At 38.9% G+C, this 15,947-nt stretch overlaps 1 protein-coding gene across 2 annotated transcripts in view; it reads right to left on the bottom strand.

The window, feature by feature from the left end:
- The window catches only part of TTC27 (tetratricopeptide repeat domain 27), a 116,475-nt gene that overhangs the window by 10,056 nt on the left and 90,472 nt on the right, over positions 1–15,947 (bottom strand). For both annotated transcript variants that reach the window (XM_033055887.2, XM_033055886.1), the window contains exons 13-16: positions 15,242–15,469; positions 10,605–10,703; positions 7,396–7,448; positions 3,390–3,555 (exon numbers count right to left, since the gene is read on the bottom strand). In XM_033055887.2, the coding sequence (XP_032911778.1) occupies positions 3,390–3,555; positions 7,396–7,448; positions 10,605–10,703; positions 15,242–15,469 (546 nt within the window). The remainder of the gene's footprint in view (positions 1–3,389; positions 3,556–7,395; positions 7,449–10,604; positions 10,704–15,241; positions 15,470–15,947) is intronic.

Here is a 15,947-nt window from a genome sequence, read left to right as displayed (position 1 = left end):
CACAATTGTTCTCCAAACAGCTCCTTTCATATAAAAATTCTCTTGGTCAAATCATTTGTAGATGCTTCACTAATACTAATCAAACTTGACAGGGCTCAAGAAAGATGAGAACCTCCAAAAAGCAGATCCAAAATGACAAACCTGCAGTCTGTGAATTCTCCCTATTCCCCTTCCAAATTAGGATTTTATTATAAAGACAATTGTCATAAGTGAGCTACTTAAATGAAGTAGAGCTCCAGAAATTATTAATTCCTATCCTCACTTTGGAACGTGCTCTTGTGGCCTTTTGTTAGAAATGGTTTGGCAACATGAAAGGCTGAAATGAGGATGTTACTTGATGGAAAGGGTACCAGAAAAATTTTGCTAGGATCTCAATAGCACAGAATTGCAAAGTATTTTTCCATATTCCTGTATTCATAATCTTTGACAGCACATAACAAAGATACGGTTTCTGAAACAGTATATTTAAACAATTTTTCCAACCACAAAATAACTTAGTCATTCACAATACTTCAACATTCCAAGTGAAAAAAGTTGATTGTTTCCACAAGCACACATGTGATGGAAAGTAGTATAATCAGGAGTTGCAGAAATGTTCCAGGTACATTTACTAGCTCATACCAATCATTCAAAAACCAAATTGATGATTATAATAGGTAAGGCATTCTCCTTGGGTACTTATTAGTGACTGATTTACTAGTGGAATCTACTCATAATTCAGTTACCTTTTATATTTCATTACATAACACATATATTGAAGGTCTTCCAGGTATATTTCTCAGCTTTGCGAACATTAAAAGATACATGGAAATATGAAGAATTTTAAGAACCAGTAAGGAGGGAAGATAAGAAAGTGTGCTTTTAACATTTACACACAATGCTAGCAAACTGAGACTTTTGAAACTGTCCTCTACTGTAATCTTTTACAGCATTGTTGCTTATTTATAAAGAGCCCTTTAGCTCTTCCTTGTTCAATTCTATCCACAGAATTACATATCTTCAAGCTTCATGATACAATGATCTCAGAGCCTTTGCCATAGAGATAGCATTGTCAAATAACTAGAACAGCACAGAAGCAAAATTTCCCAAATTTGTGTGCTGTACTCAGAAGACTGGCACAAAGGACAACAATGGCCTAACAGAAATCACCAGTAAGAATCTGAGCGCTTTATGATTATTAGAAGAAATCAGTGATTTAAAAATATGACTTAATGCTATTCTGAAACAAAAAAGTCTGATGTAACTATAGAAATCAAGAGCATTTCAAATTGCACACTTGTAATTGACACATTCATTCTCACAAGGAGGTGTTCTGCAGCAATGATTATGCTAAAAGCAGTTGGTTTTCACAAAGAACTGGAATCAATGACTCAACTTGTTTCTTCTAGTCCTGTGCAAATTTTTTAAAATTCCTACCTTGTTTATCACCACTATCAATTAAAAGATATGATGACTTCAAATACTAAATATAACCTGAGAGAAGATCATACTATGTTAAATGAAAACAATGTTGTATGTTTTCATTTACTCATGTTCATGACTTCACATTGTCCAAATACAATTGCACAAGAGGGTTATAGATCATCCCTATTTAAAACAGCCCAGTTGGAAAAAAGGAGAGGCTCACAAATTAATGGTGAACTTTGTAAACAATTTCAGCAGAAGCTTTTTTTTAATCTACTTCTTTGTTTTGCTACGGAAATACTCTTCTCTTCCTTGTAAGATAATTGTTTCAAGCCCAAAATTCTCTAATCAGGCTCTGAGGTTTTTCTTGGCTACTACTAAAATCCTCCTAATTGATGCAACTGTATTACAAGTTACAACGAAACCCATAAAACACTTTAGATATCAGAAGCCAAAGTTAAAATTAAGTTGCAGACAGAATTTAGGAAAGGTAGTATATATACTTCTGCAAGTTATAAAAGTTGTATGAGAACAAGATGAAAAAAGTAATGGAACAAAACCAGAAATTTAATACCAGCAATAACCTCAAATCCTTTAATAAAATACATTACATAAAATTTGACAAATAACAGTAAAAGGTGTCTGTATCAAAATATCTCAAATGGGCAAATATATGTAGAAACCTCTATTCCTACTCAGCTGTCAGTCTGTTTAAAATAATGCAGGTAGACCACCTCTAAAAATGCTATTTCAGGTAGCAATCGAGACAAAAAAGTCAGTGAAAAAAGCCAACCATCTACAAGATGCTCCATGACAGGCCCCACCAGTACGACAGTACTGTAGCTGTCAAACACAATAATCTTTACCACATACAATACAGTCTTCTATTGACACTCTTTAGTGTTAATGTTTAATGTTTAGCTATATCAAACCTGAAAGATTTTATTAGTACAGAATGTTATCCTGTGCATGACTGGCTTTACTAGTAATAAGTATTGCACTCATGTACAATTTGTTATTAAAAAAAGTTATGTGAACAAAGCATTTAACATCCCTGCCCCTCATCACCATATAAGATGTTTCCACAATTGTAACCAATTCTATCCTCATCACTCCCAAGACCCAAGAAAGCTACTTTTTTCTCTTTTATGGGGCAAGAAACAAAACACACTCCTGGGATCTATGAGCAGCTGGTTCCTCTTACCCTGGTACTACACAATCTCCCTAAGAGCTCATAAGCCCTTCAACCAGATCTGCTAATTTTGCAAAGGCTCTTGGAGGTGTTTTAATATTCTTCTTGAGAGATTCTTTGGCTTGCCTTTCAGACTCACCTTGTTAATTTCACTGTGTGCAGAACCCTGCTTGGATCAGAACCTGGTTCCAGGCAATTTAACATCCCAGCTGAAGCTGTTAAGGTAGGTTCTCTGGATTTTGTCCAGAGCATACATTTACAAACACAAAATTTAACTGAACTTAACTGAACTACAATGAAAGATGAGCAAAATATCTCTTTTATTTTTCTTTGTTCTGGTTATTAAGAATTAGTATTACTAATGAATTCAGTTTACTTTCAAAGGCTCATTTGTGGAATTTTCCAACACATGGGAAAGGCTTCGCCTTCTTTCAAGAAAACAATTTATATTATTTCTGATACCAAGATATTCAGGAACAATATGGAAAAATGGGATTATGCACTGCATTGTATATAAAAATAAAAACAGGTCTTAAAACTGCAAGGCTCATGTATGTCCTTTGATGAAGTCTGATACAATCTGGCTGCAAAGGTTATAAGTTTTGTCCCGTTTAATTTTAAATATTTATTCTTAGAGTCCAAATCCCTAAACTTAAATCACTTGCCTACATAACTTCATTGGCATGTGCACTATCATTACTGATACCACTATCAGCAGCTATCAGCTGATATCTCTATCTCAGAGCAAAAATTAGTGAACGTATAGGATGACTAAATATGAAAATTTCCCCACCTGTGTATCCTTGTACTTTTCTCTTAAGTCCATGAGCCGATGATAAGCTTTAATTGCTTCTGAAAACTCTCCAACATCCGCGCTAGTGAGAAGATAGTTCTCCCATATTTGCCAATGCTCATAGTTGCACTTGAGAGCTTCTTGGAGGGTTCGAAATGCTTTGATCCTAATCAATAATAAAAGAGTAACAGAATTAATTATAGAAGATTTCTACACTAAAACCAGTTGGCATAGCACAAACTAAAAAACTGCTTATTTAAAAAAATCACATTTCGAACACAGTATGAGGCAAAAGCTATTGCTCGTATTTTACAATACTGATAATTCCTTAATCTCTCTTGCAAACTATTTTATATTAGCTCATACACAACAGTACACTCTGTAGTTCAAACTAGGCAACTTCTCTTAGCTCTTGTAATTATTTTGTTTATAAAAAATTACATAAATTTATCATAATTTTGCCATCCATGTCAATATTTTCCTTTCCAAATTTTTAACTGGAACGATGAAAAAACAATTGTACTCATGCTGCAGTTGTAACACACATTAAAAAACTAAAAACCACTCAGATCATGACAGATGCGGAATGGTACTGACTTATTTAATCACAGCGAGGAAGGTTACTTGACAGCTTTTTGTGATTTATTTTAAACATTTGCACATGACAAACATGCATACCTATTGCACAGAAGCCCATAGTTTTCAGCTGTTCAACACTACTAGGGTTCTTCTCCAATCTGACCCATCTCATACTGACAGAGAAAGTGTTATGGAATAAGGGTGGATAGCAAAATTCCTATAAAACCATCATCAAGTTACAAAGCATCTTTAGTCTTTCATATGCATCCACTGCAGTCATGTCTTGACCGTTTCCTCACCAAAGGAGAGCAGTAACGACATCCTCTGATAAGAAAATGCCATCTGAAATATGTGTTGGTAAGGTTTGTGAGCTTACTGTTTAAAGCCTTAAACATACTACCAAAAGCTGCAATAAATTTGAAACTTAAAAATAAATCTGCTAGAGAATTGGAATGATACAGCTCTTTCTAAGAGACTGAAGTACACTCTCATTTGGACAGTCGTAATATGTAAAAAACCACAAAGGAATGGGTTCCTTTAAATTAAGACTTGAAACAGAGCTTTCCTATGTTGGTAAAAAAAATTTCTTCTTTTATAAGACATAACAATACATCTCTTCTTAAAAAATACCATATAAAGATGGCCTTTTGTCAAAATATGCAGTTCACTTGCTCTATATTGCTTGAGGAAGCTGTTAAAAGTGCTTTCTCTAAAGAAAGACAGCCCAAAGAAATTGTTGGTTGAGTTTCAAAAAGAGAGTCCAAGAGAGTGCAAATATCCCAGCCAAGACAATGTAATATGGAAGTAGTTGATCGGGCCATTTGAAATAGCTTGGTCAGGAAAAAATGTAAATAACTGACAATCTAAGGCCATGATATGAAGAGTTATCAAGTACACACAAAGACAGTGGATTGACAGAGCAAAATTATTTAAGGAGAACAGGTCATCTGGCATAGTTAGAGCAGAATAGTCTACATGCAGGATCTTCCCATGTCCACTCCACTTTTCTCTCTCTTCTGATATATTGATGTGATGCTGATGAACAAATGTACAAACAGTTGAGTTTTCTCCACTGTTAATTTCACAAAGGGATTTCAGATCCCGAATTTACTAGATGAAATTAGAAAAGAAGACGGTCCTGCTCCTTCTATGGCTTTTGCTACAATAGAAGTTGGGACCTGCCACAGCTCTCTGACAGGCTGGAAGGCGTTCTGCCTGACTCATATATTGTTTCTGCAACTGCTCTTCAACACCTGTAGGGTTAGCCTGTATCATCTCCCCCATCTTCCTGAAAATTATTAAGTTATCAGGAGGGCAGATGCCAGTAAGATGGAAATCTTAAATGTAGTCAAGACACCAAAGAGATGGGATGGAAATAGTATTCCACAAATCCTCACTCTTGCTGTGTAATAAAATCCTCCAGATCCTCAAAACAAATCTCCTGTGTATTTAACCAATCACATAATGATGGAGTGCCATTAACCAGTTAAATACATTCATACCCAGACAGGAAACAGTATCCAGTATAAATGCATTATCTGGTCTTGGAAACCAGGAATCTTTCATATGAAGAACAGAGGGCCAGTCCCAGTTTGTTCTGAGAAATCTGAGACCTCGATTTCAAAGACCTCCTGGCACACAGACTAGTTTTTCTGGTAAATCAAAGCATGGAGTCTGTTTTCATCACAACTAATTTTTCTGAAGGAAATTCAGAATACACAAAACTTGTGGAGTCTTAAAAAGCAAACAACCCTAAAAATCAACAAAACCCCTGTCCTTTGGGTGTTAGCAAGTTGCTTGCATACATTTTTCAAAGGAGTGTACTTATATTTGTTGTGTGAGACTCTGTCAAGCCTTGGCCAAATGCACAATTTATGAGTAGGCCTGAATTAAAAGCCTGGTTGGAGTAAAGCTGGATTTTTTTTGAGGGACTGAAAGAAAACCAATAACTTAAATATCTTACTTTTGTTTTCCTTTTTTTTTTAAATCCTTACTCCACTTTTTTTTCCTTCTGGCAGGCTTGAAAAATAAGAATTTATGTATCCCCACACAAATTATTCAAGTGTAGTGCTACAGATACTTTCTGTTTTGAGAGAGTTAAATTAGCTCACACACGGTCTTGACCTATAAATGACTACACAAATAATCAAAGAAGTTGCTACTCCACAGTAAATACAGGCCACACTTGACTATCAGCATGTAATACTCACTTAAAATTTAGTGTACATTGAGTCCTATCTTACATGATTCCTGTGGAAATAAAAGCTCAGTAACATGCCTCCATTTATTGCTTTTTGCTACCGTATCAAATAGGTTACAAGTTTTGTATGTACTTGGTATATTAGATCACAAGTGTAGATTACGAATAATAAAATTCAAACAGTAAACTGAAATTAATCACTCAGTAATTTCTCAGCCTTGTAGCAGATTAACCAACAGAAAATTATTTTGATTAAGAATACTTCTATGAAACAAGCATAAGCCAGTACACTGAGCATATGACATTTTGAATTGTATGGAAAAGAAGGAGCAACTACCACATGAATTACATGTACTCAAGGCACTGTTTGACAGAAGGCACTACTGAAAAGTTAAAACAAGCTCTTGCTTTCTATTACTTTATAGCCCTGTGTAGTTATTCTAACACTTCATTTTCTCCTCCCACCTGCTCCTTTTTACATATCTATCTCATAAGTGCATATCACTTTTCACTTTTCCTACGTATGTTTATAAATTTACACTTATGTACTAAGTGTAATAAGCAAGCTTACTATTCTTTCTTTGTTTATTTTACCTCCAGACTACATAGCCATATAAACTGATGTCAGATTTCAAGTAAGGTTTTAAAAAATAATTTATCTTATTCTTTTGTTTCATGCTTTGGCAACAAGTTATAATGTGAAAATACTTAAATTCTTCCAGGTAAAATTTTATTACATTGTGTTGAAATATAAAATAATAAGCCAGGTAGCATGTGTGCAGATTTCCATCTGCTTTTGTATATAAAAACCAAACTGTCTTTTTTCCCTTAAACCTACTGAGGATAATAATCCTATGAAATTACACAGGTCTGAATACATTGTTTGCTTGAAATGGCTCTATCCTCTTAACTTCATGGTCAAAGCAGTTTTTATTATTCATCTTTATTATGAATAGTTTGCAACTGGTTGTACTTACTACATCATAAATACTTCTAACAAGAAAAACGTGTAAAGAAAGGCTGATATTTGTATAAAGGTTACAAAATAATTTCCTCTAAAATAAAATAGCTACCAGTGCTTCAACCTGGGAGAGAGAACTGAAGGGCTAAGAATTACAAAATATGAGTTAAGCACCTTATAATAGTAAGAAACTCAAAGTCAAAAAAAAGGAAACAACAGTTATTTGTTTTGGAGGAAATATCTTCTAATTCTTTTGAAGTACTTACTTTTGTTTTAATCTGATATAAGCAGTTGATAAATTGTTCCAGGCCTCAGCATTCTGGAATGATAAAAGGAAAAGCACCAAAACATTTATTCAGTTACATTGTGCTTACTTGATAAAAATACTTAAGTAAAACTACGGCCAAACATAATTGATTTTGCTAATCATATATACTGACAATGTTACCTTCTGCATAGCAGTTGAAATATTACGTTGAAATAGAAATTATTGTATTAAAATTGAAATACATAAATATTTGACTACATCAGTAACAATCAGGTATAAAAATATCAATTAACTGCCTTGTGGTTGCAATACACTAAGTCAGCTCTTGCCTTCAGTCTCAGCTAAACAAGATCCTCTCCTAGGACCTAGCTTGAATGGCTGGAAAGGTCACTGCTCCCAGCAGCTCATCACTTCTCACAAGCTGGAGGCTCCTTAATCTGCACCACTCTGTTACTGGACAAAAATGACCTGATGTCCCCTAAGGCACTGCAGGTAAAACCAGCAGAGATGTGCAGAGAGGATTTCTGCCCTTTGCCAGACACTGCTGTAAATGTGAAGCCCCGTCACTGAATTCATGATTGAATGACGGAAGTGAAATGATTGAAGAATACAGTCTGAGCACTGCAATGAAATGTACTCTGGTACTGAAAGCTATCCTGAGGCTTAAAAAGCATTTAACTCATGCTGGGAAACCTTTCTGAGACTTAATTCATTAAAATGGTCACTACATTGCTACAGCTGCAGATGTATAAAGATAGGTTTTGCCTCCAACTGAGAGCCAGTCCAGCACCTTTTACTCATAAAAACCCACCACCTAACCCTTTGAGAAGTCAGCTAGCTTGGTCATATGAATACAATTAAATATAGGTCCTAGAGAAATAAGTGAACCCAGTTTTACTATCTAGTTGGAAGTAAATTTACTGTACTGAACAACAACAACAAAACAATAGATAAAGTAAGATTCCATTGTTGCCTGTATGTACAGTAATTTCACGACCATAAGGCGCACCGGACTATAAGGCGCACCCCCCGGGAGTCGGCAAAATTTGCAACTTTGTAGATCAGATAAGGCGCACGGGACTATAAGGCGCACTTTTTTTTTGCCGCAAAGATACGAGCCATGCGCAACAAAGTAACGAATTAGTAACGGAAACCCGAGATCGTGGAGTTTACTGGAAGGAGCACAATTTAGAAACATTTTTCACAGAGTGTAGGCTTTCAAAGGCAGCCCCAGGCGCCCTCCTCGTGCAGTGGGCCCTGGCACTCCCGCCTGCCCCTGGTGCCGGCAGGCGTGGCTTGGCGCAGCCGCGGGGCCGCCTCTTCCTCACGGCTCCGTGCTGCCGCGATGCTGTTTCCCCTCCCGGCTCTGTGGAGCCACTGTGCTGTTCCCTCGCTCGGCTCGGTGCTCCTGCCATGCCGTTCCTTCGCTCGGCTTGACGCTCCTGCCGTGCTGTTCCCCCACGAGGCTCCGCGGAGCCACCCCCGCGCCCGTCCCTGCTCGGCAAGGCGGCGCAGCTGTCTTGGTGCCCATCCCCGCTCGGCTCGGCGGCACAGCCTCCCTGGAGCCCGTCCTCTCGGGGCACGGTGGCGTGGCGCGTGTCTGTCCTCTCCGGGCACGGCAGTGCGGCCGCCCCAGCGCCTGTCCCTGCTCAGCACGGCGGTGCAGCTGCCCCAGCGCCCGTCCTCTCGGGGCACGGTGGCGTGGGCGCCATGGCGTCTGTCTTCTCGGCGGCTGCGGGGGCTCCGGCGGCGCCGCTTCTCAGCGGCCGCGGGGGCTCCGCCAGCACCACGATTCGGCGGCCGCGGGGGCTCGGCCGTTGCCGCTTCTCGGCGGCCGCGGGGGCTCCGGCGGCGCCGCTTCTCGGCGGCCGCGGGGGCTCCGGCGGCGCCGCTTCTCGGCGACCGCGGGGGCTCCGGCGGCGCCGCTTCTCGGCGACCACGGGGGCTTCCCCGATGCCGCGATCCACCGGCCGCTGGGGCTTCGCCGCTGCCGCTTTATGGCGGCCGCAGCGGCTCGGCCGGCGTCGCCTTTTGGCGGCCGCAGGGGCTTCACTGCCGCTGCTCTGATGCCGCCGCCGGGCGGGCTCTGCTCAGGGCTGTTGCGGGCTCGCACTTCTTGTTCCCTCCGCGTCCGGGACAGGGCCACCCGGGTTCTCGTTTCCCCCTCGCCCGGGCCAGGGCCGGCGCCGCCCGGCTTCTCGTTCCCCCAGCGCCCGTGGTGGCGCCACCCAGCTCCTTGTTCCGCCCAGGCCAGGACTGGCGTTGGTTGCCTCCCTCCCCTCTTGGCTCCTGCCGGCTGTGGCCGCCCGCTCCCGCCCCCGCTTGCGACACGGTGCTCCCGCGGCACCGCCCCCCCATTGCGGCTCGCGCTTCCGGTTTGGCAAATTTCGCAACTTTGTCCCTCAGATAAGGCGCACCGGACTATAAGGCGCACTTCCGGGTTCAGGGAAAAAATTTAGTCAAAAAGGTGCGCCTTATAGTCGTGAAATTACTGTACATTTTTTCCCTAAGGAAGTTAATGCCTTTTATAATAAAGAAAAAAGAATACCCTGTCATCTCTCATTGCTTTCTCATTCTTTTCTCCAGGAGAACGAATACCAACAGTTTCTTTTGAGTAGATGGCATTAACTCTAAGCAAGCAACAAGTTGGCAGTCAGGCCTTCTGGCAGAAGTATTGTCAGTGTATTCCTCAGGTAATTCACCTTCACTGCCTCAATGCACATTCAAATGACAGTACTGTACACATGCATGGCCTGCATCCTGAAAAAAACGGCTATGCTCCATTCTCCCTGTGCTCCTGAAATATATAGTTACAATTATTTGTCATACATGAACTTGATTTTTTTTCCAGGAGAATTTGATTACTTAGAGGACTAAATATTTAAATATAATTTTTGTTTTATCTCTTTTTAGCTCTCCTCACAATTTAGTAATTCCCTTTTTTCTGTTTTAGCAATGTGTGCAAGCATAAAGGAATTTTTCAAATATATTTTAACATTCACATACTCATACTTGGACAAAGTTAAGTACTGAGTAAGTATTTTTATGATGCCTTATAATAAAAATATATCCTTCATGAACAAACTTAATTTATTCAAATGGTTAAGGTTTAAACAAGTTTTTCATTATTGCTTTGCTTGTTTATAATGAAAACATCCTTGCTGCTTTTAGATAAGCCATCTGAATCATTTGTTCAAAAGTACATACATCTGGTTCCAATGTCACACAGCGCTGAAATGCTTTGGCAGCACCTTCGTAGCCTTCTAAAGCAATGTATGCACAGCCCAAGGAAAACCATACACCTAGCTGGAGATAAAAAAAAAAATGGTTACCTATACACATGGATATTTCAGCACAAAATAAATAATTTGGCCTGGGAGAACAAATACACAACTCTTGCTGATTTTTACCCATCTTCAGCTATAATAGAACTGGAAAAAATAATATCCTGCATGCTGATTAGAGAAGAACTTTAGGTTCAAAGTTTTAATAAATATGGATAAATAAACGTGTTGACTGCATGAAGACCATTACCATTTATGAAGTGACCATTATGAACCTCTTTAACAGTCCATTTTCATTTACAGAACAAAGTGATAGGTATTTGGAGGTTTAAATATTTTGCTTTCATTTGTGAAAAATCCACATTCACTTTATACTATTAAAATTAGGTCAAATAATAAACACTAGGAAATGTTTTTCAAGTAATCACATTTTACAAAAAAAAAATCTCAAATGACTGAACAGGAACAGTTCAAAATCACAGCTCTTTCTACTTGTCAGAACATTCACCTTCTCAAGTTTCCATCACAATGTTCAGAGATAGAAATGTACTTAAATAACGCTTTGCACAGAGAATGGAACTTTACCAGTTCAATAATCTTGCATTTAAAGTCTTTAGGTTTTACAACCAAATACCTCTCATCAATAAAGAGTCAACCAGCAAGGAGAGCTCAGCACCTCCCTTTTCCATTCCCCCTTCTCAGGGAGCTATAGAGAGCAATGAGGTCACATCTCAACTTCCTTTTCTCCAAATCAGACAAGCCTGCTCCTCTCAGGATGTTCCTTTCAGCCAGCCCTTTTTCCACCCTTTGGATGCTTTCAAGGACCTTCCCATTCTTCTTAAGTTGTGGGGTCCAGAACTGCATATAGTGCTCAAGGTGAGGAACTGCAGAGAGCAGGATAATCTCCCCTTTTGACCTGCTGGTTGCGCTGTGTTTGATGCATCCCAATATTCACTGTCCTCCCGGCTCACTGCCGGCTCAGTGGTATGATGCATGGGAATGGCACAAAGCTGTACCAGGGGAGGTTTAGACTGGACATTAGGAAGCATTTCTTTACCAACAGTGGTTAGACACTGGAACAAATCTTCCTAGAGGTGGTTGATGCCCCAAGGTTGTCAAGTGTTTAACAGGCACATGGAAAATGCCCTTAAAAATGTGTTTAAGTGGGTCAGCCCTGAACGGGTCAGGCAGTTGGCAGGTGATCACTGTAGGTCCCTTCCAACTGAAATAGCATGTTCTACTCTAAATAGTATCAGATAATGGCATAAATTACAGCAAAATAAATTTTCATAGCTCTTCAACAGCAAGTTCCTGATTTACTACATGGTTAATTCTCAAAGAGTGGCAAGTTAACCAGTATTACCTTTTATGAAAGTTCCATAATTCAGAAAATTATTAAACCCCAAGTACACTAACAGAACATTTTCTGACAGCATTATGCCTATTAAATGCATGCAGTCAAAACAAAACAGGACATTTTATAAGGTGCTGCAAAATCAGTCCAGGTAGTACCACCCTACAGCAATAAATTCTGCCATTTCTCCATTCTAAATGCCAAGGTCAAAAAAAAAAAAAAAAAAGCTTTTCTTGGGAGGTTTTTTTGAGAGGGAAAGAGGTGGGGAAGAGGAAGATGGAAAAACAGGTCACATTGACTCTATATTGCACAACAACATATTACTTCTTGAGGTGTCTGTTTAATATCTATATTCTCTAGTGTTCTGGATATTAGTTCTGCAGCAACTAACTCTGGTAATTCAAGTTCTCCTTTGGAAAGAATAATGAATATTTAAACACAAAATAAAATAGCTTAATTTTTTTTTCAAATCTGGGTTTTTACAGGGTTGAGGATAACACTGTTGGTTCATATGCAAGGAGCTTTTACCTCTACAGACTAATTGCAAACAGTACCAAACATTCTTACTCATTCAGGAAATGAGTTCTCTCCACTTTCAACCCATCTTCCTACCTCTGAAACCCAACTTGTATCAACTCCTGACTCAACTGTTATAGAATTTATAGTTAATCTGCTTCAAAGCTTAGATCTCAGAATACAAATACATGATACTGATCTTTGTCAGACCCGGCGGCCCAGCAGGCAACCTTCATGATACTGAGAAAAGAACTGAACAAGCTTGATAATAAAGATATTCTTTTGCTTATGAGGGTGTAAGTGGATGGCCCATCCCTGGAGCATGTGGATAAATAGGTGAAGATAGAATTAGCAACTGCATCTGGCCTGGGCAAACATGAAAACCTACTTTTCAGCATTGTCAACCTGTCACTTTCATGATTCATAAACTCATCAACCAAGGAAGAAACTCCACATGAATAGAAAATTACGCTTCTCAAATTTCAGAGGGCAATCCTAATAGTAAATAACCATATAGTCAATCTAATTTTTTAAGGCTCTTGTCCACCAGCACTCCCACACGGCTGCTATCTCATTAACTCCCCTTTATCTTCTTTTTAGGTCAGTAACTTTCTGGACAGGAAAAGTGGGGGCAGAGACAGGAGCGATCAAGTATGAAATTGAAGGTTTGTTCCAACTTTATAGCTCAGGATACAACTTAAACAGTGCTTCTGTAAAGGGTGAGAGGAAAAACAGTCACAGTATGAACTGCACAAGAGCAGCACAGTCTCACTTCTAAACTTGTTATGACTTTGACCACTGGAGAACAGACTGTGGGAGCTCTTTGACCTCTGGAATTGTCTGTCAAGCCTTAGAAGATGCCCATAGTGAAAATACAAGAGAAACATATCTGTCATCCACAGTGTACTAGAACAAGTAATTCTGTGAACAGAAGTGCTAATGAACACGAGTTTCAGGTATATTTGAACTGCAAGGATTTCATTTCTTTGTGGATTCCCCAAAGACTGTCAGAGTGATTGGCTTATACAGCAAACACCTACCTCCAAGATCTCAACCACACTTGACCAGTTGGCTAAAAAGTACACAAGATTAAAGGAGGGTTGCAAGAGAATGATGTTATCCATTACATATTTTGGGGAATCAGTTGATGCAGTCTAAAAATCTCTTCCTTCAGAAAGGTTTCTAATAACCACAAAAAAATTAGAATTTCTTAGTAACCTGATAAATTATTCACAATTCTGGGAACAAGTTAAAAAATAAATTAATTAATAAATATTTTCCTTGTGTTAAAGTCCTAGTATTGAGAATCAATTCCCACTCTGCTTTTCACCCACAAGATGCCCTGGAATAGGAAATAATTCATTTCTGTAGTCACAGAATACAGACAGAATTTAGAAGACAGTTAAGTCAATCTGCACTATCTAGCTGTTCAATCTGTTTGTTTGAAACAATTCAATTGAATCTTAAAAGAGCTTCCTAAGCAACAAGAGGAGGAAATGTTCAGTTTCCTATATGGACTGGCCTATTTTTCTTGGATTTCCTTTCATTTTAAACGTCCTTTGGATAGGATACAAAACAAAAAAGCATTTCAGCAGAATATTTCTCAGTTTTCAGCTCTGTAGGTCAACTTCTGAAGCCCTTTATTATCTGGAACTCCTCTTGATTTAAATAAAATTCCTATCTGAGTAATATATATTTCACTGGCATTTTTGGTCATTTTGTTTTCTAAAGATGTTTGTAAGTTATCTGGAGTTCATTTGAGTAAGAATAGGACTCCGATTCATTACAATAAAGGACATCGGTGAAATACAAAAAAAAGCTTCAAGAAAATTACTTGAAAGGCCGGAGGCCTTTAAAATTTTTCTAAAGCACAAGTCCAGTTAGTTACACAGAATTTAAAACAGCAGCTTCAGCAGTGACCTTTGAGGGGCAAGAAGGAGGAATACTCTGCTTTTGAATGGACCTAAAAATGGCTATAAGAAGCACAATTTACATACAAAAACAACACAAAGCTTTTTTAACTTCTTAAGACCTTCCACAGGGTGAACCTTATTGGGCTGGGATCTAGCGGCTGAGAAAATGAAACAAGATTACAAAAGCTGTCTGCAGAATAGCTTGCAAAGATCAGCAAGAGCAACCAGCCTCATCAAGAGAACTCTTTTCACTGTGGTTTCAGTTTTGATGCATTGTTGTAATAGAAGCTACTGTCATCACAAGTGTAACACAGTGTTTCTCAATGACTCCAGAACAAGACAGATCAGAACACTTGAGAAACATTTCTGTGAAATACAGACATCAGAGTTTGTAACTCAAAGCCAGGGCAAACTCAGGGCAAAATGATTATCATTAATATTTGCAGTCTTCTTGTAACTGTTTTGCTTTATACCTTGTTCATCACTTATTTGATGGTAATTATTAATTTGCAGTGGCTTCATCTTTTTGAAATTTCTTTGAAAGAGCTCTACAGGCAAAGATTTACCTGCATGCAAAGACCTGGATGCAAAAGGATGTCTTCATTTCATACTACCATTTCTAGTCAGTCTTCCAAGTACATGGTGAAAATTTTGCTAAGAATAGTAATAAACTGTTATTTTGACAACTGTGCCCAGAACTCTCTTTTTAAAAAGGGTCATCATTCAAAACTGAACACATGAACTAAAACCAAAGCCATATGTGCATAATCTCCCAACCTGCATAGGGTTGATCTGTACCGAACGTTCAAAGCACTCCACGCATTCCCTGAATTCCCGGTTGCGGAGATGGAGGAGGCCTTTGGAGCGTTGGGCGCGGGCGCTGCGGTGCCTGGAAAGTTCCCAGGCCTTGTCATAATACTGGTGGTCTTTAAGAACATCACCAAGCAAACAATATAATCCTGGTGTTTCCTTCTTCTCTAACTCCCGCCTGAGTATTTCTTCCGCCTGTTAAAGAGCAAAGAGAAATCAACACATAAAGAGACTATTTATTTTCAGTAATTACCTACCTGAACAAATACTGCTTTAGCACCTTGCAATCATCAGCTGAAGATTAACAAGTAGGGCTAGTAAGGAAACAGTGTCTTCAACAGAGTTTTAAAGATAAAGCCTAGAAAGAATCTGGTTGCAAACTGATGTTTAAAAATACTTCAGCATAATATGGTGCCTTTTGGTTTAACACAACAAGGAAAATGAAAGCATAAAAACAAGAAGTAGCTTACTCCTTCTTTTATATCTTAGGTCTGTATTCTGTCCCAAGAACAAATATCAGTCCTAGACATCAAACGTACACCTAAATCACAGCAATGCAGTACCAGCAGCATCAAGGTCTGCAATCCTAGAAATTTATAACATGTCCTAGTAAGTACTCTGCAATGATTCTCCTTCCCTTTTCTCTAATTGCTCTTTTCTGAAAAGAATGATT

Source organism: Catharus ustulatus, chromosome 3, assembly GCF_009819885.2.
Source record: "Catharus ustulatus isolate bCatUst1 chromosome 3, bCatUst1.pri.v2, whole genome shotgun sequence".
NCBI lineage: Eukaryota > Metazoa > Chordata > Aves > Passeriformes > Turdidae > Catharus > Catharus ustulatus.
The sequence above is the reverse complement of the archived record's forward strand: the minus strand, read 5'-3'. Positions and strand labels throughout refer to the sequence as shown.